General features: G+C 35.2%; 1 protein-coding gene across 1 annotated transcript in view; it reads right to left on the bottom strand.

Moving 5' to 3' along the window:
* LOC140443351 (uncharacterized) overlaps nucleotides 1–23,879 on the bottom strand; it is a 149,799-nt gene that overhangs the window by 3,217 nt on the left and 122,703 nt on the right. Inside the window, exons 12-18 of the mRNA XM_072534565.1 lie at nucleotides 22,315–22,677; nucleotides 21,864–22,115; nucleotides 18,568–18,806; nucleotides 15,232–15,526; nucleotides 11,578–11,804; nucleotides 4,564–4,716; nucleotides 4,083–4,208 (exon numbers count right to left, since the gene is read on the bottom strand). Of these exons, the coding sequence (XP_072390666.1) occupies nucleotides 4,083–4,208; nucleotides 4,564–4,716; nucleotides 11,578–11,804; nucleotides 15,232–15,526; nucleotides 18,568–18,806; nucleotides 21,864–22,115; nucleotides 22,315–22,677 (1,655 nt within the window). The remainder of the gene's footprint in view (nucleotides 1–4,082; nucleotides 4,209–4,563; nucleotides 4,717–11,577; nucleotides 11,805–15,231; nucleotides 15,527–18,567; nucleotides 18,807–21,863; nucleotides 22,116–22,314; nucleotides 22,678–23,879) is intronic.

The raw sequence follows: 23,879 nt of genomic DNA, 5'->3' as shown, positions 1-23,879 counted from the left end.
TCCCTTAAATCTTCCTTCGTATCGTCGAGATATCTAAGTTTAGGTCGCCTTTCTTCTTGGTCTTCTGACCGGCCTATTTAGCCTGGTTATTTTAACAGGGTCACTTTAATTCATCAGTATAACTTGGTCCATCCCTCTTAGATGGTTATCTACATGCGTATCTGCATCACCAAAACATATATAGAGTTCGATATTAATCGCTTCATATTCATATATTATACTAGATATTACTTCTTCATTGACCAAATATAGACAATAAAAACAATTTGTCTAAAATGTTAATTGATAAGTAAAATAAATCTATTACGTTGAAATAAAAGGAAAAGAATTTACATGAAAATAGTTGTTTAAATATTAAAATATTAAAATATCTAGGGAAAGTTTTTAACCATCATCGGTTAGCATCACCATCATCATCTTTGGCTCTACAACCCTGTGTGGGTCTTGGCCTGTTCAAGAATTAGTATCCATTCCCCCTATCTTTCGACCTGGCTTTCCAATTTCTGACCCCTAGATTCCTCAAGTCATCTTCGACTTGAGTTTTAAATCTATATCTTGGCCTGCCTCCCTTCCTGGTTCTTGATATAATATCTGTCTTTGGGGGTCTCCAGTGTCCATTCTTTCAAAGTGTCCTAGCCACCTTAGTCTATTAATTTTAATAGACCGGACGATATTGCATTTTTCATAGCATTGATACAAGTCAAAATTGTAGCGCCTGCGCTATATCCCGCTTTCTTGTACTTCTCCGTATGTGCCTAAGTATTCTTCTTTCAAAGCGGCCTAACAGTTCTTCGTCGCTTTTTACCTTAGTTCATGTCTCTAACGCGTATCTCAGGACAGGTTTAATAAGAGTTTCATATATTAGTATCTTGGTTTTTCTGCTAATTATGTGTGATGTTAATAGCTGCTTTAGTCCAAAGTAAGCTCTATTCGCCAGGTATATTCTTCTCTTAATTTTTACGCTTACTAGGTTGCTGTTATTTAGTTGTGTTCCAAGATATATAAACACCGAGACCCCTTCGAATGTGTGTGCTTCTGTCACCAGATCTTGTGGTGCCGCTATTTGTGTGCTGTTCGTGACCTTCATGTATTTTGTTTTGGATACGTTGACCTGTAGTCCCATTGTCTTCGCGGCTTTTTCTAATATTTCAATTCCTGTATCAGGTCTCGTTTTGTCTGTGTTACTATGTCAATGTCATCTGCGTAGGCCAATATCTGTACACTTCTATTGATGATCGTACCTCTGGTTGTTATGCCCGATTTTTCTATGGCTCTTTTTAGCGCAATGTTAAACAATAAGTGGCAAGATAGACTGTCTTCCTGGCGTAATCCAGTATGTGTTTTAAAAAACCTTGACACTCTGTTTTGTACCTTGACTTTGCACTCAACTTTCAAAAGAGTTGCATTTACCAATGTTATTCGATGCGAAGGAATATCTAGTTATGCCATGGCATTATTAAGCGCACTTCTGTCTACACTGTCATAAGCGCTTTTAAAATCTATGAAGAGGTGGTGGGTATCAATTCCATATTCATATGTCTTTACTAAGGTTTGTCTGAGAAGCAAAATCTGATCAATTGTTAACCTTTCTTTTCGGAATCCACATTAGTATTTGCCTATTTTTTCCTCAGTATATACTAGTAAACGATCGTAAAGTATATAAGCCAGTACTTTTGCATCACCATTACCTCTAAATATGTTTATCCGATTAGTGACAGTAGCTTACTTAATTGTTTGAATAACCCATTTTTTTAGAGTGTGTATGTTATATTGAACGATATTTAAAGAACCAGCAGGTGTGACAGATATTTTAGTATGTTTCATTGTTATAAGTGGGGAAGCGTATTTTTTTCTTTTTCTTCTTCTTCTTCTTCTTTTTTATGTAGACATGGCTCTGTCTATTTTTCAATGTGCCTCCCATAAGTTGTCATTCCATCTTTTTCGTGGTCTTTCTTCTGATCGTCTTTCTATTGGGAAACCGTCTCTTGCCCTCTTTACTACTCTATTTGTTGTTATTCGGCTTATATGATTGTTCCATTCTACTCTTCTGTTTCTTAACCAGTTCTTGATGTTCTTCACCTTGCATCTACGTCGTATCTGTACTTCTAGCTCTGTCTCATAGTGTCTTATTATCAATGTTTTCAAGTGTTTTCATCGCTGGTGTTTCTAACATCATTTTTGTCCTGTTTATGTCAGTCGTGTTTTTTTCGCATGTCAATATTGGTCTTATGACTGTTTTGTAAGTTCTGCTTTTGAGTTTTTTTCCGATATTTTTATTTCTTTTACTTCAGTTTCGAGCTTTTTGTAGCTAGATAATGTGATGTCTAGATATTTAAACTCCATCACTTGTTCTATTATCTGACCTTCCAGCTCCAATTTACATCTTAGTAAATTTGTTGTTAAAACCATGCATTTTGTCGTTATTGAGGAAATCAACATTTTAAATTTTCTGGCAGTTATATTAAATTGGTGCATCATACGTTGTAAATCATCTTCACGTTGAAAGAGTAGTATTGCGTCGTCTACATTGCAGATTATGGTTGTTTTTCGCCCATTTGGTATCCTTTTTTTGTTCTTACTTCCTTTATTATTTCATCCATCATCAAGTTGACCAATAGAGGACTCAGGGACTCCCTGTCTTATTCCATTCCCAGCTTCAATAGGGTCACTAAGCTCTTTTTCTACTTTTTATTTTATTGTGTTGTTTTGGTAGATATTTTCTATAATGTTGATTATTCCTAGAGATTTTTGATGATTCCTATTATTCCGCTTGTATTGTATTGTAATGTATTGTAATGATTTCTCTTGCACTTTCGTCATTATAAATATAGCGTCGGTGCATGATCTTCCCGACCTAAAACCTTGTTGTTCTTCTGTTAGTATTATAATTTTATTCAGTTTATTCGTTATCACTTTGGTTGTTAATTTTAGTGTTATGTTTAATAAATTAATTCCTCTGTAATTTTCCAGGACCAATTTGTCTCCCTTGTTGAAGGGAGGTATTAAAATGCTTGATCTTAATTCTTGAGGAATTCTGATTTGTTCTAATATTTTTTGGATTAGTTTTATTAGTTGTTTGGTTAGATCTGGCTAACCGTACTTTAGGAGTTCGTTCGATATTCTGTCCCCTCCTCGTGATTTTTAATTTTTTAATTTTCTTAATGCTTCCTTTACCTCTTTCTTCTCAATACTTATTTCTTCGTTTGTCGTCACATCTAGTGTCGGTGGTTCATTATCGTCACCTGTGGCAAATAGGGATTGAAATTAGTCTACCCATGTTTCCTTCTAAATTTGTTTCGTTTTTATTAGTTCGCTCATCTCTTTTCTTTGTCCTCTGATCATTCTCCATATTTCTTTTTGTGTTCCGTAGAAGTTGTGGTCCATCTGTTTTGAGAAGCTCTGCCAGTGGTCCCTTTCTATTTGTCTAACTAAAGTATTCGTTTCATTTCTGATTTATTTATAGTGGTTATATGCCTCTTGTGTTTGCTGTGCTCTGTATTGTAAAAAGACCTTCTTCTTTTCTTCACTTTTTTCTCCACTTCCTCTCTAAACCATGGCGTCTTTTTCTAAGCTATATAAATGGGTATTTTGGGTATATGTATATATAATATATATAATATAAATGGGTACAGCTAGAGGAATTTAGTTTCCTTGTGGGTTTTATTTTATTATCTTTGGTACTTCTCACCCTCTTGTGCATTGCATTTCAGGTAAATTTATTTCCCAAATAGACTATTTCATGACCAGAAGAAAAGAAGATAAACGTTAATGTAAGCGCTGCAAGATATAAGTCAGTGATATTGTAACCCAACAAAACCTAAATTGTTAGTAAAGTAGTGAAATAAGAGGACAAAACATCACAGGTGGCAACAAAAAATAAAATTTTGGACATAGTGGGATAAGTGAGAAGTTGTTCAGGGCAAGAATAGTAAAAGAATTAACTGAATATGAAATGTACTTATAATAGAATTTGAAAAAATATGGCTACTACTATTCTAGACACTGCAATTTGAATACAAATCTAAATTGTTGTTTGTATTTATTTAAAATGTTCTCAAATAAATAAACAAAATTCTACTCACGTCCAGCTGCATGATAATTTTGTTGTAGGCCCATAACCACCTTTGCTGGGCAGTTATTTGAGGCCTCTGCTCTTTAAGTTCTTCTTCTTGGACTTCTGGAACCGCCAGAGTCGTTTCCACGGGTATCTAATAGAATAATCATAAAATAGTTAATGCGGGAATAAAGTGCAGTTGTAAAGTGAATTTAACATAAACTTTTTCGCGTTTTGACATCTTTGTCATCCTCAGCGAGAAATGTAAAAGAAGCTAATGGAGGAGTACAAATATAAATACAAAGACGGGAAGAAATAAAAAAACTCACTGAAGCAGAAAAAGCACAAAACAAGTTATAAATAATAAAGAGGAGCAATCCACTTCACCTAAGAATAAGATCTTTAAAACCCCTACCGTTAGTCATAATCCCCATAGATATTAACACTTTGATGACGATGACGGTATAAAAAAAATTCTGCTAATTCAGGTAAAATTCGATATTACTTACAATTGGTACATCCTCGGCAAGATGGTTTTCTTCAAGTACGTCTTCAGGTTCTTCTTGAGTAGTCGGGGATCGTCTAACGGATAGACGACGTCCAGGGATTCCAGCGTCAGATCCATTTTTACGTTGGAAATTTAAATAAGGATCGTCGTAACCCTTAAAATAAATTAAAAAATATTAGTAACAAGTCTAATTACCCTATTATATGGGGTTGTTAACTAAGCATTTGCTATTTTTAAAGTTAGATAACACAAAGTGGATTTATTCATTTAAAAGGCCTCTAGGTGTCATTATGTATGGAATATATCATCATTCAAATGTCCGCACGCAAACGAAATATCTTATTTTCTGGGTTTTAAAGGCTGCTGTGGTGCTTGGCTTATTCGCATAGATCTGTTATTTAAAAAAATCCCCATAAGAAAGAGTCTAACCGGGTAAAATCGCACGATCTCGGTAGCCTGTTCACATCGCCTCCACACGGATGACCATGTCCTTAAATCGCTCGTATCAATGTCCAAAAACAGACCAGTCATCCTTATATTGAATCCAAGAAATAACAGTAGTGAAATCACTCCAAAAATAAAACTCAACATACTAAGAAAATTGTCTTTTGACCGAGATATAAAGTGTAGAATGCCAACAGTTCCGGTTCAGTTCACATCACCTACATATGAGATGACAATACCCTTAAATTGCTCTTATTAGTTTGCAAAGTCCAAAAACAGATCAGCTATTCTGACGTTTAATGCAAAAAAGAACAGTAGTGGAATCTTTCCAAATATAAGACTCAACATACTAAGATTTGACCAACTTATAAAGTCTAGCATGCCAATAGTTCCCATTTGCAATAGAAATTTTCTTTAACAGACGACATAAGAACACACGACTCTTTGCTGCTACAAGGAAAATTAAAACAGTATCATTCCCAACAACTCTTAAACATTCTAGGGCCACATAATCTTTCTTCCTTGCACATTAAAACGTATGCAAACTCCAATGATCAGTTTTCATGAGTCTAGCCCGAATCCAGCGTGACATCTCAATACTCGATAGTTTAGAAAGATAACAAAACCTTTTACATAATGCTAAGATTGACTTAGTCCATCTTAGCTTCGGTGGCCGCCACCCCACGTGTCAATTTTTCTACAGGATCGATTATCCTAATATTTGTCCAATAAGAATGGACAGTTCCAATAATAATGGAATCTTATGGACACCTTGTCTATAATATTTCAACCTTTTTTTTGTCGTATTGCCAGATTCCAGTAAGAGCCTAAGAAAGTATCCATTAAATTCTGACAAGCAACGGTGGGAGAAATTTTTTTTGAACATCTACGTCACGGAACAAGACACCCTGTCTTCTTTCGGCTGAGTAGGATACTGTTCTCGTGCGCTCGCATTAACTGACCAAGCGGCGTACGGGAAACATCTCCAAACACGGGAAAAATTGTTCATTGGTTGGAATAGGGGTTATTCCAACTTTTGAGCAATTTAAAATTTCCCATTGGTCGATTTTACGGGAAGTTTACTTTCATACGTCATAATCCCTCGAAACAAAGAATTTTCGTGTATAAAAGAAGGTGGATTTTCTGTAGTCGGCCAGTTCGAGCTCACTCTCGTATTCCAAGACTCTAGGTTCGGTGCTAGTACCCACCTAGAATCTGCCTTTTTATTTACCATTTATTGCTATTGATTTATATTTATATTTATGTGCATTTGATATTTATATATTGATTTTGTGTTATTTTCTGTACTTTCTGCTGTGGCATTTCTTTGGATCACGCACAGAGAAAGTGCACATTTATTTGTGCTATTTTATTATTGCATTTTGTTTATTTGTCGGATACATTCGTTGCGATATTTCTACTCGTAGATCATACGCTCCGAATATATTCTCATTTCATGCTATTTCATTATTGCTGATATTTATTTGTTGAATACATTCGATGCGATATTTCTCCTAGAAGATCATACGCTTTTGGTATATAATTTACTTGCTATTTTATCATTGCATTTATTGTTAAATATATTCATTGCGATATCTCTCCGAGCGGAGACCATACGCTTTGAAATATTATTATTTTTTGTACTTGTGCTTTTCTTTCCGTAAGTTAAAGAAACACAAGATTTTCGAGGATTCCTTCCGTAAGTCAAGGAATCTCTCACATTGCCACTTTATCGTTGCATATCACTTCGTTTTATTTTTGTATACACAAAACATTTCGATTATATATACCTTATATATATTTATTCTTTATTGCGTGCAGATAACGTTATTGCGGAAACTCTATTTTATAGACTAAGCGCAAGAGACGTTTGCACTTACATTTTTCTTGAACTGCATCTTTCTTACTTACTCTCACATTTCAATATATACTTTGTACATTGTGTCTGAGGTTTATTGTGGTATTTTACCTTCGTAATCAAGCACTGCTAGCCTCAGACAAACGAAATTGTGACAGTTTCTCACAGAAACATACACGACTCCACCATATCTTTCCATATATAATCACCAGCGAATCAAATTGCTCGACGGAGAATGGTGGACACTCGTGGAACATCCAGGTCCAGTTCTACCGACCGAAAGAAGCCCGTAGAGCAGGAGACGAGCCAATCCGCCGCCATCCACGCCTCTCGGCAACAATACTAGGCCATAAGACCCCAGGGTAGTGCCGGATTAACCGTGTTCCGGCTAAAACCTTAACCACTGTTCCAGGGAGGTGGTCTTGCCACTCAATGAACAACTAAAATAAAAAGTAAAAATTCATAAATAACCATACCTATTACCGTAAATCAGAAAAGGTTTCAGACGTTAGGCCATAAACTAATAAATAATATTAACCATAAATTTCAGATTTCTAGCTCAATTTCCTCCTCTGTCCTCCTGCTCCTTTTTCTTCATCACCCCAGAAATCAGACAGTGTACTTCTCTTCATTTTTTCTCTCCTCTCAACATTATGTTTACAACGTTTCTTTCATCCAGCCCGAAACCCATTCCCCTCTCGAAATCTCCCCTCTCATTTGTTCATCTCTGGCAGTTAAAAATGTGGGCGGGAGCATCCTGTACCCCACAAACAGTACAGTCTGCCGAGGCAGATTTGCCTATTCTATTTGTGAAGGTGCCAAAACTACCATGTCCGGTCAGAAACTGCGTCAGGAAGAAGTTTAGTTTCCTGAACTTACATTCCCACCACAACCTCAGATCAGAATAAGCTCCTTCGTCCACCTTGTCTTTTCACTATCATTCGCCCATTCTCTCTGCCACTCTACTATTGTTTTTTCTCTCTCATTTTCATCTATATTTACATCCATCCTCCTCCCATACACCCTCGCTCGCTCTTTATACAACAAAACGATCGGTATCACCGTTCCAATGACATAAAGAGCCTCATTTGAAACTGTCCTATATGCGCTAGATACCCTGAGGAGCATTCGCCTTTTCGTAGTCTCCATCAGCTTAGCGTATTTCGCAGTGTTTAGTACGCTACACCACACGGGGGGAACCTAGGTTACCATCAACTCCAATGTTTGGCATCAGCCGTATCAACGCCTCCAGATTTCGGTTCGCCTTCTCTACCGTCTTTTGGATGTGTATTCCGAACCTTGTCCTTCCGACAACCAGACTCCCAGATACTTAATTGATTTAACCGGCTCAACCTTCGAACCTTTCACTATAAAGCGAAGAGAAGATTTTTGCCGGCTCCCTTTGAGAACTAACACCTCAGTTTTCTGAGGCGCTAGCTATAAACCGTTCTCTCTGATCCACCTACTAATGCGATTAATTGGTTCTAAGTTAATAAGATTCCAACCTAACAAAGTTTTAACTGCTACAAGACTACACTGTAACTGATATTTTCTCCCTGAAATATTTATTTCACAAATTTCCTCAACCCAAGGGCCGTCATAAATAGGAGAGATAGCTGCACAAAGTTTTGGTTGACCGAAGGCATCAAATAAACAAAAGGTAGCTCCTTCACTTCGAATTACCTCATACAATTTATGTAATTCTTGAGAAGTGCTTTTATCGCCAAATTATAACACTTTTTTGCGATCAGAGAACATTTTTTGTTCTCTGATCGCACAAAAAAAACATTATTTTATTAGTATTGTTGTTAAAAGTAGACTAATAATTGTTTATAAACTTGTCTGCAGGTGGAAGTTTTTAAAAAATATTTTGTTCTAAAACGTATTAAAAATAGCTTAATTCTTCAATACTCTTCCAGTTTAAATCATAATGTTTTTCTATCAATTTTCCAACATCAACTGTTTTTTCTTGTTTTACTTGTAAACTTTACTTTGTTATTATACCAGGACAAAACTGAAGAAAGAAGAAGTTTATTGATTCAAAAATAGGGAAAGCCCTAATACATACAAAATTAATCAATTTATAACATTCATATATGATAAAAATAACAATTACACTTAAAATATGGTATCTAGGTACACTTATTAAAAAATATAAAACAATAATATATAACATAAAACATGTCAACAAAACAACTACCTAACTATTGGTGCTTTTAATATGGTCCATTAATTTGCTTTTAAACATTTGTATAGATGAAAAACTTTTAACTGTTTGAGGAACCTTTTTGTTTTCACAATGTGTAAATTGCACTTACCTCGAGTAGGGTAATTGTGAATATCACAATTCCGTGTAATAAACTCACAAAAGTAAGCAGGGGCCAAATTATTTAGAATTTTATAAATGAACAACATTGTAAGGTAAAAGACCCTTTGTTGAACTAAAACCCACTGCAGCATGCTAAGCATTGTTGCTATAGGTGTATATCTGTTTCCACCAATAATGATTCTCATTCCACGATTTTGTAATTTTTGCAACTGGGCCGATTGATTTAAATTGAAGAGAAAAATAACTGACGAGCAAAAATCGAAATGAGGTTGAATAATCGCATTAAAAACTGTAATGTTAGTTGCAGTTGACAAATTTTTAGATATTCTTGAAAAAAAGTATAATTTTTTAGAAATCTTTTTTAATAGGTAATTAAAATGGTCATTAAAAGACAATAAATTATCCAATTTAAAACCAAGGTACTTAATTGTTGTAATGATTTCTATTTTGTCATTGTCAATTTGAAGATTAATAGTATTAATATCAATATTTCAGTATTTGTATTTCGTTGTTATCATCATAGCCTTTGTCTTTAACACATTTAACTTTAGTTTGTTGATCTTTAAATATTTGTTAACAGACTGCAATGCTGAGTTCATTTTAGATACAGCATTTTCTAAGTTTGAATCAAAACATGCAAGTAGGGTGTCATCTGCATACAAATTAAAGAAATCACATTTAACAAACAAGTTTATATCATTTAAATACAATATAAATAAAAGGGGTCCTAAGACACTACCTTGAGGTACACCAATATTAACACTAATTGCAGAAGAAGTAATATCATCAATCTTCACTTCTTGCTTTCTATTCAATAAGTAATCTTTAAACCATTCAAGAAACATTTCCTCCAATACCATAGCCTTCTAATTTAGTGAGAAGTATATTACGATCAATAGTTTCAAACGCTCTTTTTAAATCAAGGAATACTACTACTACATAATTATTATTGTCCAATTCAGACCTGAATTTACAAAGTGAAAGTTGCAGTGCAGTTTCACATGAATACTTTTTAAGAAAACCTGACTGAGTATTCATTAAGATTTCATTTTTATCAATGTGATCCATGACTTGTTCATATACTACCAATTCTAATAATTTCTCAATGGGAGGAAGTATATTTATAGCTCTAAATTCATCTGCCTTAATAGTATTATTAACTTTTGGTATGGGAACAACTGTACTGATTTTTAATAAATCGGGAATTTTTGATGATCTAAGAGAAGTATTTATAAAATTTAAGATAACGTGACCACAAGTTACAAAAAACTCTTTTAATATTTTGGAGTTTAGTATTTCATTAATGTTACTTCTATTATCTAACGACTTAACCATGACTGCCAAGTCGCTCAGTGACAGTAACCGAAATTCATGTAGGTATACAAGGATACAAATTCTGATTATCATAACTCCATAGTTCTTCAGAGTCGATAGTTTCAACAATTTGCTGAATACTAGAGACGAAATACTCACCAAACTGACGCACCATTTCAACTTTGTCACTCAGAATGCATAACTGATTCTGAACCATAAATTCAATGCGAATTTTTTGCGAATAAGGGAATTTTTGACAATTATTGTTAATTAGTGTTTTTAGCGTTTTTCGCGTAAGTCTAGAGTTATTTTTATACCTATCGATTTTATTAAAATAATATTGTTCCTTTTTTGCTTTTAACATATTAACTACTACATTTCTTGCTCTTTTAAAATCCTCCCATTTGGCATTTCTATCATTTATGTTAGCAGTTTTAAAAGCTTTGTATAATTTGTCCCTAATTTTAATTTTACTATTAACTTCGTTATCAAACCATGGTATGTTACTTTTGATCTGACATGTTTGAATAGGTGCTATTTTATTTATGACAGACTGACTGATAAAATTTCATTGTAAATGGTATTGACATCAGTACAAGCTAAATCCCAATCACAAGAAAGTAAATTCATTTGGATTTGATATATTTTTTCCTCGTTCAGACATCTGTAACGTTTACTAGATACATTAAAATTTTGAAAGCTATTACATATTATAGAATGATCACTCAACTTGGGAGTTGAATGAACAAAAGAACTAACCAGATCATTATTAACAAGAACATAATCAATTAAGGTTTCACTAAAATTCGTAATTCTAGTAGGTTCTGTTACTAACTGCTTAATGCCACATTGTAAAAACATTGCTTTAATTTTCTGAATAACTGATTCAGACTTCTATTCATTTTTCTGACTGTTTATATTTATTTATTGTCAATAAACAGGAAAACAGGTAAAAAACTCTCAATTTTATTAGTATTGTTACAAGATACATGGAAACATTTTAAGAAGTATGAAATAAAATAGAATCTAAAATTGACGACGAAAGTTTTATAAGTATTGATTGTTTATACCTGGTAAGATTGTTCCGCTGAAGATCTTCTGGAACCGCTACCGGCTTGTGCTCTCTGCATAGCAGCCACCGTTGCCGGATGATAGGGATCAGCAATGACGCTCGCTTGAGAAGGTTCTCTACTTCGCATTATTATTGGCTCACTACTGCCATTTTCTTCTCGGTTTTCTACGTGTATCACAGATAACGGGGAATCGTGTTTTATTGCTTGATTTACTGCGTTTTGACCTAAAACGTGACAATAAAAATTTAATTATTATCGGACTTAAGATTATGTAAAAAAATGTTCACCAATGCTTTTGGAGCTTGGTTCTAAATGTTTTACTGGCATACCTAAACACTGAAGTTTAGAAGCATTTACATTCGATTATGGTGTCGTTCTATGATAAACTTTCTATTTTTGTGAGATTCATAAACAGATAGGTATATGGGAATAATTTTCAAATTATTGTACAGTATACTTAACAATTTGACTTGTGTATATTGTGTATACAGAAGTCAAAGAGAAGACCAAATGAACTTGGAAGCCGCATCACGCAAAATCATTAACCAGGGTTCAGAGCTCATGAAAGAGATCACACTAAGCTAAATTTAAGACGCAATAAAAAAGATGAAAAACAACAAAGCACCAGGAGAAGATGGAGTCGTAATAGAGTCTATAATGATGGGCGGACTTGCCCTTCTCAACCAAATAAAAAATTTTTAACCTTTATCTAACAGATGGGTGCATACCGGAAACATGGAACAAAGCAGTTACAATTTTACTACACAAGAAAGGAGACATGGCGCACAAAACTATAGACCAATCAGCTTATTGAACCACATCTATAAAATGTTTACGCCTATAACTACAACAAGACCAGAAAAAACATTAGATTTATAAACGCCATAATGCGTGTAAAACTACATGATACTACCAGAGAAATTCATATTAAGCGACGTGTGAGACAGGGCGACATAATAAAATGCTAAAGTGGAAAAATAGAGGAATAGAAATAAACGGAAAATGCTTAATCATCTGTGTTTTGCCGACGATATAGTACTTATTACCGAAGATCTGCGTGAAGCACAACAAATGCTACAAGAAGTAGAAAACGTATCTTCAACAATAGGTCTAAAAATGAATATCAGTAAGACCAAATTTATGACAAATTTGGTTCCCAGCGAACACCTCACCATGCAAAATCAAGTGGTAGAATTTACAGAAAAGTACATATATCTCGGTCATGAAATCAAAATAAGCAAAGATAATCAGAACTGTGAACTTCAACGACGAATAACACTTGCTTGGGCGGCGTATGGTTCACTAAGAGACATCTTTAAGTGCAACATCCCGATAGCTATGAAACAGAAGAGATTTGACCAATGCGTTCTTTCTATTATAACATACGACGCAGAAACACTCACTTCCACAAAAGCAACAGCACTAAAAATGCGAATGACACAAAGGCGAATAGAAAAATCGATTCTCGGCGTGACAAAGAAAGACAAAATAAGGAACCAAGACCTAAGGAAAAGAACAGGTATCACCGATGTCGTCGAACGTATAGCCAAGCTGAAATGGAACTGGGCAGGTCACATAGCGAGACTAAAAGACTCAAGATGGACCAGAAAACTAATTGACTGGCGCCCAAGAGAAGATAAACGCAGCAGAGGACGACCACCAACATGCTGGATGGACGAGATTAAACGAATATCCAAGAAATGGCAACAAAACGCACAGAACCGTAAAGGGTGACAAAAAATGGGAGAGACCTATGTCCAGTAGTGGACAGAAGAGGTTGCATGATAATACTTAACAATAAAATATAAAAAAATAAACTCAAACATTTACTTTTATCATCAAAAATAACATTGATTCCGATGATGATACAATGATACTGATAATACCGATTATACTAATTTCAAGCAGTAATTCTGCTTCAATGAATATAGAAAGTGACGTAATTACAAAAAAAATAGCATTACCGCAGACATAAACAGCACAATTTGCACCACAAAAATGAGCTGTATTGGTATCAGTACCCTTTTAATCGGAGAATGCTTAAGATCCCGTGGACTGACCGTGACTGACGAGTCACAAATGAGAAGGTCTTCAGAAGAATGAATAAGAACCGTGAGGTACTGACCACCATCAAATCTCGAAAGTTACAATTCTTTGGACATATTATGCGAAATGATTCCAGATATGCTCTCCTTGAAGCCATTCTGCAAGGAAAAATATTTGGAAAACGAGGTCCAGGAAGAAGAAGAACATCTTGGTTAAAGAACCTCAGAATCTGGTTCAATACATTTGTGCAGCTTTTCCGCGCTGCTGCAGATAAAATAAAGATTGCCATGATGATCGCCAACACTCGTAACGGATAGGCACATCAAGAAGAAGAAAACCCTTTTTAAATCCTCAAATATATCAATAAATCCAAAAGTAAAACTACAAAACAATAGTCCAGTCCTAATCGTGCCTAAATTGGCGCTGTAGAGGAAGTACGTCAAGTGCCTAAGAGTTACTCTTCATCAGAGAAGGAGTTAGATTATCTGTGAAGTAGCGCAGAGAGAGGCTCCAGAGAAGAGGATAATGTCCAACACTGGTAGTTCTAAATTAGGAGGACAGCACTACATAACGTTGTGCAGTGTAGAGCGGGGCAGTAGAAATACTGACCTACGAGAGGCTCATGATGCGCGTGGATAGAATAAGTCTTCTGTGAGAATAAATCTTCATGCGAGATAACCAATTTGTACCATCGTAGAGTGTTAGACATTGATGAGGAGGAAATTAGAAGACACTGATAAGGATCGAGGTTTGCTGTGAGATCAACTGAGAGATAACTCTCGATCGACCAGTGACAGGAAGACAAGAATGAAGTTACTGATCCCAAACCTGCCAAGCTTGCTGGTGCATATGCGTCTCAACTACTTCCTGACACAGGTTCTCAGACGACATGCTTGCTTTCATAGCTATCATTTCAGGTTCAAGAAGGCACATTCCTACCAGTGTGTTTACTGTAGTCTAGCGGATATTGTATACAAATAATGTTGTAATGCGAGCGTTGGGCAAATAATAGGGAGAGGTTTGAAAGAATATATAATGCCTGTAGAATGTTTGGATTTGTAAGAGAAATGGTAGTGATAATTATGATGAATGAGTAGTGATAAGGAAGCTGCTTCTTCCAATGAATGTGAGCCGAAGAAATCTCCACGATTTTTTAGTAAGCAGCAGTTTGTTGAGGGCTGGAACCGTCTTTGGTTAAGGAATCACGACGAGAGAGACAGACACGAGTGGGAAACAGCAGTCTTGGTTAAAGACATAATTTCGAGAGACTAGATGAGTCCTCGTAGTCTTTTTCCGAGGAGTATGTGTGAGTATGAGAGAAAAATATGGGAATTAAGTGATATCAGGGCATTAAAAAAGACACTATGTCTTAATTGTCTCTTCCATCCTGATCCATGGAGTGACACAGGGGAGGTTTTAGTTAGACACTGACTATATCGAGGCAGCGGTAAGATAAAGTGTTCTGAAACATAAGGCTTTTTTGTTCTTTATCTCCAACTGTATTCAAAATCTATTTTTAAAAAGCATTAAATATCTGGAGAAAAAAATGCACAGTGATGGAAATAAAAATAAATAAAAATAAAAGAAAAAAACTAAAACACCTACCGTAACTAATGCTATCTTCAGTCTCTTCCTCAATGTATTCATCTATGACTTCCTCTGTTTCTAAAAACTGCTCCTCCTGCAAACCTTTGTCGCTCTCATGTTGATTCAACTGGTTTATCTGAGCCGTACCGTAGTACCCAGTGTCCACGCAGTTCTGCTGCTTTAACATGCCCTTTCCGTTGGTTGTGCCGTTACCCAGTCCGCTGTGATTGTGCACTTGAGCTGCTACGGTTAGACTAGGAAGCGCCGTCGTGGTTTCTATTGCTCGGAATGGTGTTTGGTGTTGCTGTTGAAGCTAAAAGACACAACCAGTTTAATATTTTGAAAACAAATGCAGCTGTGAATTATTAATAGGTACTGTCCTCGTATAATTTAATTTGAAATTTTAAATGGAAGCTTCTCTACTGGCGTTGTATTTTACATTTTTTTTTTCTATACTAAAATGTTAGTTACGAGCTAAAATGAATGTTAGTATAACCAAGTCAGTGATTACTCAAATTAACAGAAGGAAAATACGAAAGCTTGACACTGATAAGTGGAAAGAGAATATTAGAAAACTTCGCAGAGATGCTGGTGATTTATAGGTGCGTATTTGTAAATGTAAGCAGTCTGCTACGGGTTGTTCTGCTGAGTTATTAGTGGGCAATCACGCAAAACTATTCCGAATGTTTAGAGAACTGAGTTACAACAGCCAATCAAAATTTTTATCTCAGTCTCTTTCGCTGCAATAGTCAAAAAGAAGAAGATTTGGTTAAGCAACATCTCGTCGTCAGTGTACAGTGAAATATACAGTAGAAAACAATAACTGCTAGAAGACTCAAATACCTTGTTGATAAAATTAAAGCAGAAGTAAATCTAAATGATAAACGTGGCAACATACTAATCGTCTCAAAAAACTCATGATAACAGATGCAGTGAAAGTATGCAAACATATTAGGTTATATCCGCAGCAAGAAAATCATTATAGCAGAATTGCTTCTTCTAAAAAATACCTTCCAGCTGATTTAAGCATCTCAAAAATGTATAGATTATTTTTTAAAATGTACCCTGATAATGTAGCGTTTACGCTACTAATCATATTAATTTAGTTTAAAAATTGTTATAATAAAACCCCTAAATAAATTTCTTGTGACATGCCCGCAATCGATTTTAAAACGAAATTTTTCTGCACAAGCGCGAGGATCGCTTTGGAAAAGAGAAATCAAGTGTAACGATCTGAGGGATCAGTTTTGGTCAGAATTCGTATCAGCAGACACGCCGGTGAGTTTTTCTCACGTTTAAAGTGACGGAGTTGGAGGAAAAAACACAATCTAGGACAAGAATAAAGAATATATAACCCAGAGAATAATAATAATCAAGTATTTTTTTTTTAAAAAGAAATCAATATTCAATATAACAAGAGTTCCACATAAAAATAAAGGAAGATCTTTTTCGGCGTGCTGCTGCTCCACATTCCGTCAATTGAGAATAGTTACTTGAGAATATTCCCTTGAGAATATTCACATGGGAATATTCCTCTGTTTAGTTAGTCACTAATATATATATATATATATATATATATATATATATATATATATATATATATATATATATATATTATACCAATATACAGGGATGAGTGCCTTAAGAACCGGCAAAATAACGCAAAAGATAGAAAACATAATACGTTGTGAAATAAAAAGAGATGAAAGTAGTAGAGGTGAGAAATTACCGATATAAACCTATAATTTACTTTTGATTACATTAGAATATCGAAAATTTCCCACCTTTAGACGTTATCTTATGAGCTGGTTGACTTCAGTCATAGTAATACGTATCACGTAATGTAAGTAAAAATAGTTTAAGTAGGAGTATTTTTTTATCCAAAATTAAAGTATTGATCAATACTAAACAATGATTTGAGACGTCGCATACACTCTTCTCAATACAGAATTATCATAGCTTGTTATTCTGTATTCGTCAACACAGAATTAATTATCAAATTACTACTAATTAAAATATTTATTTACATTTGCTTTATTGCCTTCAATCAGTTTTTACTTTATGCGAAATTTAAAAAATGTTAATGTTCGACGTCATACTTGTAATATTATGACTGAAGTCAACTAGCTCATAAGCTAACGTCTAAAGGTGGGAAACTATCGATATCCAGTTTCAATTTCAACCGCTATACTTCGGGAGTATTGGATTTTAGGAAGCGTATAGCTTACAAATTTCAGAAGCACTGAAAGAGAGGTGATGCAAAATACTAAAAATATGGCTAAGCTCAGAGGAACAAATTTAAATAGCCAAAGAGACACTTAATCTCAAGTGAGGATTCGGGCTAGCTTCAATGCACTGAATCGTGGCTTTAAAGATGGCAAATCCAATGCGGATAAGAGGGTGGTCAAATCAAACACAGGTCTATTGGTATATATATATTGGTATATTAGTGACTAACTAAACAGAGGAATATTCCCAAGTGAATATTCTCAAGGGAATATTCTCAAGTAACTATTCTCAAGTGACGGAATGTGGAGCAGCAGTACGCCGAAAAAGATCTTCCTTTATTTTTATGTGGAACTCTTGTTATATTGAATATTGATTTCTTTTAAAAAAAAAATACTTGATTATTATTATTCTCTGGGTTATATATTCTTTATTCTTGTCCTAGATTGTGTTTTTTCCTCCAACTCTGTCACTTTAAACGTGAGAAAACCTCTGCGTGTCTGCTGATACGAGTTCTGACCAAAACTGATCCCTCAGATCGTTGAACTTGATTTCTCTTTTCCAAAGCGATCCTCGCGCTTGTGCAGAAAAATTTCGTTTTAAAATCGATCGCGGGCGTGTCACAAGAAATTTATTTAGGGGTTTTATTAATACAATTTTTAAACTTAATTAATATGATTAGTAGCGTAAACACTACAATACAAAAATCTCGTTACGAACCTACCACGATATTTTTAAAAGTAAATTCAACTTGCGTTTTGGACTTTCGAGATCAGATACTTGTTCATATTCTGACAAGCTCTTGTTAAAGTTAGCGTTTAATGTAAGAGAAATAAAATAGAAATTAAAAGTAAAATTCATTATTATGCGAACGGAAGCAAGTTTCAAATTATTAAGAGAATGTTGCCTCTCCTGTTGCCGTCCAGAATGTAGCATTTTATGTCTATGACATTCTGCAATTATTGGATAGCCCAAAATTGACAAAATGCCCCTGAAGATGCTCTAGGAAGCAAAAGCATTTGGGCAAGATTTAATTAACAAACTGTGCTCGATATCTGCCTTTATTTTATCAAAGTTTATTACGAAATTATTAGTAAAAAGCAAATTCTGGGTGTAAAATAGACTTACCTGATGGTCCCCAAGATGCGGCAAACTATTAATAATATTCTTTTGTGCGATGTCCAAATTGTGTGTTAGCGAATTGGTAAGTGCGGTGTCCAAGATCGGTTCGGCGTAAATAGACTTGATGTGGTGCATCGAGTTGTTCATCGAAGAAAGTGCTGTGTCGAAGGAGTCTTTTAATTCGTCGTCGCGCGATTCTAAACTATCCGTGTTTTGTTGAATTAATTGGTTTGTGTTAACGTCACCTAAAACATATAAAAATATATAATTCTACTCCCAGTCTGTCTTTAATTGCGGTTATGTCTGATGAGTTCTTAACAACGACGAAACATATCATGCAGTGAGAACGAAGGCAGATATGTAAATAGAAAAGACAGACATTTATGCTTTGCAGTGCATAATGTTCAAATTCAAATATTTGTCCTCCCTGTATTCCTACGATCCCTATAAGTACCGCCATCGGGCTATCGCTAAATCACAAGAGCCTAAGTCGTTAAGAGGGAAAGGCGCAACCGACAGTGAACTCATACTAAATTCGTTTTATTCATTGTTTCATAAAGTAGTGTAAATCCTGGTAAATGGACCAAGCGTTAAGTTTTTACTTAGTTTTACCTGTACCTATAAATTGTTTTTGATTGTTTATTGCAACTATTTAAATTTTGATAATTATTTGCACCTATGAGTAAAAGTTCATTTAACATGCCAAAGCTATCGAAGGAATAGTTCCTGTTAATTTAATTACTATTAATTCGTAATAGTACATTATTGTAAGGGTACAATAATGTAATAAGAGTGACTATTTAGATTTTTTAAAAAAAGATTAGTGTTAATCCATGGCTAACAAATCTGTTCATGAGTTATAAAATACTTAATTGGGTCAGAATTATGGATCATACAAATATGAGCATAAGGAGTCCCAATATCAAATAGAGAAGAACTACTACACATAGTTGAAAACTTCTATCAAGAACTATACACAAGTCAAAGAGAAGAACAAACCAACTTGGAAGCAGCCGCATCACGCAAAATTATTAACCAGGGTTTAGAACTCATGCCAGAGCTCTGAACTAAGCAAAATCCAAGACGCAATGATAAAGATGAAAAACGACAAAGCACCAGGAGAAATTAAGTCGTCATAGAAGCTATAAAGATGTGCGAACGGGCCCTTCTCAACGAAATTTTGTTTAACCTTTGTCTAACAGAATGTTGCATTCCAGAAATATGGAACAATGCAGTAAAAATTTTACTACACAAGAAAGGAGACATGGCGCACTTAAAAAACTATAGACCAATCAGCTTATTGAACCATATCTATAAAATGTTTACGCCAATAATTACGACAAGACTAGAAAAAAAGTTGGATTTTTACCATCTCCGAAAACAAGCTGGCTTGAGCTCAAAATTCGGAACAAACGATCACCTACAAGCAGTAAAAACCTTAATAGAAAAATCGATAGAATATAACAGATCGCTGGTACTTATCTTTGTAGACTTTCACAAAGCCTTCGATACCGTGGAATTATACTGCATTATAACTGCTCTGAACAATAGTAGAATAGACTACCGCCTTACAAAGTTAGTACAAACGTTGTACCAAAACGCCACAATGCGTGTAAAACTACATGATACCACCAGAGAAATTCATATAAAGCGAGGTGTGAGATAGGGCGACACTCTCTCCTAAATTATTTGTAACGCCCCTCGAATACGACTTTAAAATGCTAAAGTGGGAAATAGAGAAATAAAAATAGATGGAGCAATGCTCAATCGTCTGAGTTTTGCCAACAATATAGTACTTATTACCGAAGATCTGCGTGAAGCACAACAAATGCTGCAAGAATTAGAAAACGTATTTTCAACAATAGGTCCAAAAATGAACATCAGTAAGACCAAATTTATGACAAATTTGGTTCCTAGCGAACACCTAACGAATAACACTTGCTTGGGCGGCGTATGGTTTACTAAGAGACATCTTTAAGAGCAACATCCCGATAGCTATGAAGCGGAATACATTTGACCAATACGTTCTTCCTATTATGACATACGGAGCAGAAACTCTAACTTTCACAAAAACAACAGCACTAAAAATGCGAGTAGCACAAAGGCTCATGTAAGGATCAATTCTCGGAGTGACAAAAAAGACAAAATAAGAAACCAAGACCTAAGGAAAAGAACATGTATCCCTGGTAACATATCAACAGGTATAAAATTTCGTATAATTTCTGGTATTTCTTTTCCTATATAGAACTTAATCTCAGCAATATCTATTTGGGTACAATATACTGTTTGTTGATTGAAATGTTCGGCCCAGTTATAGACTACGCTCACCGCTTCTTGCTCATTAAGCTATATGTAGGTAATTTAGTTCATATGAGTTGGCATCAGTCTATTAACCGGCAAAAACCGGTTGTGTATAACCCCACAAAATCAAAATAAGACAGTATAGGAAGACAAATGTGGCAAATGCGTATTACATATATACCCATGGCTCCAGAATGGAAGAAGGCTAAGACTGCGGGATATACTCCAGATCACTGAACCTAAGAATAAAGTGGGGTATGGGTAAAAATACCAGCGTAGTTCAGACAGAACTGGCTGGTATCTCCATACTCGCAAAAGAGATAACCCAAAAAGATATAACCATGAAAACTATAATAATCTGCACAGATAGCAGACAAGTGCTACTAACCTTGAATAGACCACGTGTCACATCAGGGTTAGTAATGGACTGTTACGAGTCACTAACTCAAGCCTCGGATACTCGTAGAGCATATCCTATGTGAATGCCTGGAGTTACCGTTACTCCACATAAGGAACACAGCTCCTTACACATTGGGAGGATACACAATCTTCTTCTTCTGGTTCCTATCCGTTTCGGATGTTGGAAATCATATTGGCAATCATGACCATGCTCGCTGCGGCTCGAAACAGCTCCGTTGAGGTTTTCTTAAATCATGTTCTTAAATTCCGCAGCCATGATATTCTCCTTCTACCGGGTCCTCGCTTACCTTTGACTTTACCTTGCAATATAGACTGCAGCAGGGAGTAACGGTGCTGATTTCTCATAACGTGTCCCAGATATTGCAATTTTATGCGTTTGATCGTAAACATAATCTCTGGTTCCTTCTTCATTTTTTCTAGAACTTCCTTGTTCGTGATCCTTGCTGTCCATGATATTCTCAGCATTCTTCTATAAAGCCACATCTCAAATAGGATACACAATAGGTCAATTTTATTGTGGCCTTACTGCTGTGGAACTGCCCTCCCTACTCTACAGATACAGAACATATAAAAATACTTACCTAAACCTTTTTTCCTATACATTTCGTCATTGTAATACGTTTGATTGTATTCGCAGTTTTGAGCACTTCTAGTGTAGTAATCGTTTTGGTAAGTTGTACTCGTCGGAACTTGTGGGTACGCGATGTTCTTCTCGTTAGCTACTACGTTAGGTACTGAATATACATCTACGTCCGGTACTACTGGCAAGTTATCCGTACTTTGATATGCATAATTGTAGTCTTCATTATAATTTTCTGTGGCACTGATAGCACCTAAAAACAGTGCATGAAATAATAGGTTAATAGTTAATAGGAAAATCTATAGAGAATGTTTACTGTACTCAATTTCGAACTTACAACGGTCTTTAAATAGAACTGTTTACAGCAGAAAATTTTTAAATATTCCGGAATATAGCGCGGTTGCTATTGCAGAGCTGACAGAGCATAAGAAAGCAAATAATTTGTTACTTACCAAATCGCATATAACCGTTATCTAACTGATTTTCCGCATAGTCGTCTGCGGAACTAGTTCTTTTCAATAGCCTATTTCTCTTTCCTTTAAGATTTGGATTGGGCGTGGGAAGTTTCCTTCCAGGAGTCATCGCTCTCGTCGGTTCCAACGTCTGCGCGAGTCTCGCGATGATCCTAGAATTCTTGGTAGGCGTAGGAGGAAGACTGGCCCCACGGTGGGACAAGGATTCTGGGGTTTTGTATCCGTCCTCCTGGCTCTGCTGAGAGAACTGTCTCCAGGAAGTCTTTCTGTTGGGTACCTGGGGCATTCTTCTGCGGCCAGTGGACATTGGTCTCAAGGGTTCGTCGTATAGGGAAAAGGAGTCTTAAAAATATAAAATAGTATTCACAATTAACCATTGAAATAAGTGAAATATAACTTTTACTTGTACATTTACACCAACACATAAAGAATTCTAATCTTGCAGCTTTTAACAATGATTTATGCAAATTATATAAAGAGGAAATTCCAAACTTCATTCTAAAATAATCTTTTCAAAATATAGTCTTATCTGTCGTAATTTGATAGAATTTTATATTTCTATGTGTGTGGGGAGAGTGGGCAGCTAAATTAAAACTGATAGTATAACTAGATATCCAAAATACCACACCGATGTATAATCGATCAATCTCAAGTTCATGGGGGGACATTATGTTATCCAAACAGGGTAAACTTCATATTAACATGGAATCCTACAGATCTATATCTCTTATACACATGCTAAGGAAGGTCCCTAAGTGTATTTTAAAAGAGAGATTTTCTTAAATCCCACAATATAATCTTAAACTGTCATTATTGGCATCCATTATAGGGATACCAAACTGGTAAATCTACCTCCCGTGCAATAATGGATCTCACAACACAGGTCACACAATCCACAAACGTCATCGTAATAGCTTTATTTTCTAGATGTACAAAAGATTTCTAATTAAGTCTGGCATGACAGACTGATCCACCAACAGGCTAAGGAATCAAAATGTAAATAAAGAGTGCCAGAGAGATACAGACTCCTACTGGACCAGAATAAAGGAAGATATTGAAGCATCAGCGAAAGAGGAAATAGGAACAGAAATTTGTGTCAGTAGAAATCATTGGTTTGACGATAAATGAAAGAATGCAACAAAAAAAAATTAAGCCTACAAAAAGATGCTTACCCGATGAACTAGAACAACTATAGATAAATACCAGACAAAGAGAAGAGAAGAAAAGAGAATACACAAAAGAAAAAAAAAACGAAATCACCTAAATAAGGAACTTAAATATATAGAAAACCTCAACAGAGAGAAAGAATTTAGAGCATTCTATAAGAAAATTAACATCAACAGAAAATAATTTAAGGCAACCACAAGACAATGCAAAAGTCAGAGTGGCGACCTATTAACAACAAGGAGTTTTTGTATTTGTAACACAAATACAATCGGGCAGTCTCACACACTGAAATAAAACTAAATATTTGTAGGTTAAAATACGTGACAGAATAATTGTGAAATACAGGTAATAAATAGGTATTTAATCCCTAAATGATG

The sequence above is a fragment of the Diabrotica undecimpunctata genome, chromosome 6 (assembly GCF_040954645.1).
Source record: "Diabrotica undecimpunctata isolate CICGRU chromosome 6, icDiaUnde3, whole genome shotgun sequence".
In the NCBI taxonomy this organism is placed as follows: Eukaryota; Metazoa; Arthropoda; class Insecta; order Coleoptera; family Chrysomelidae; genus Diabrotica; species Diabrotica undecimpunctata.
Note: the sequence above shows the minus strand (reverse complement) of the source record. Positions and strands in the feature narration are given on the sequence as shown.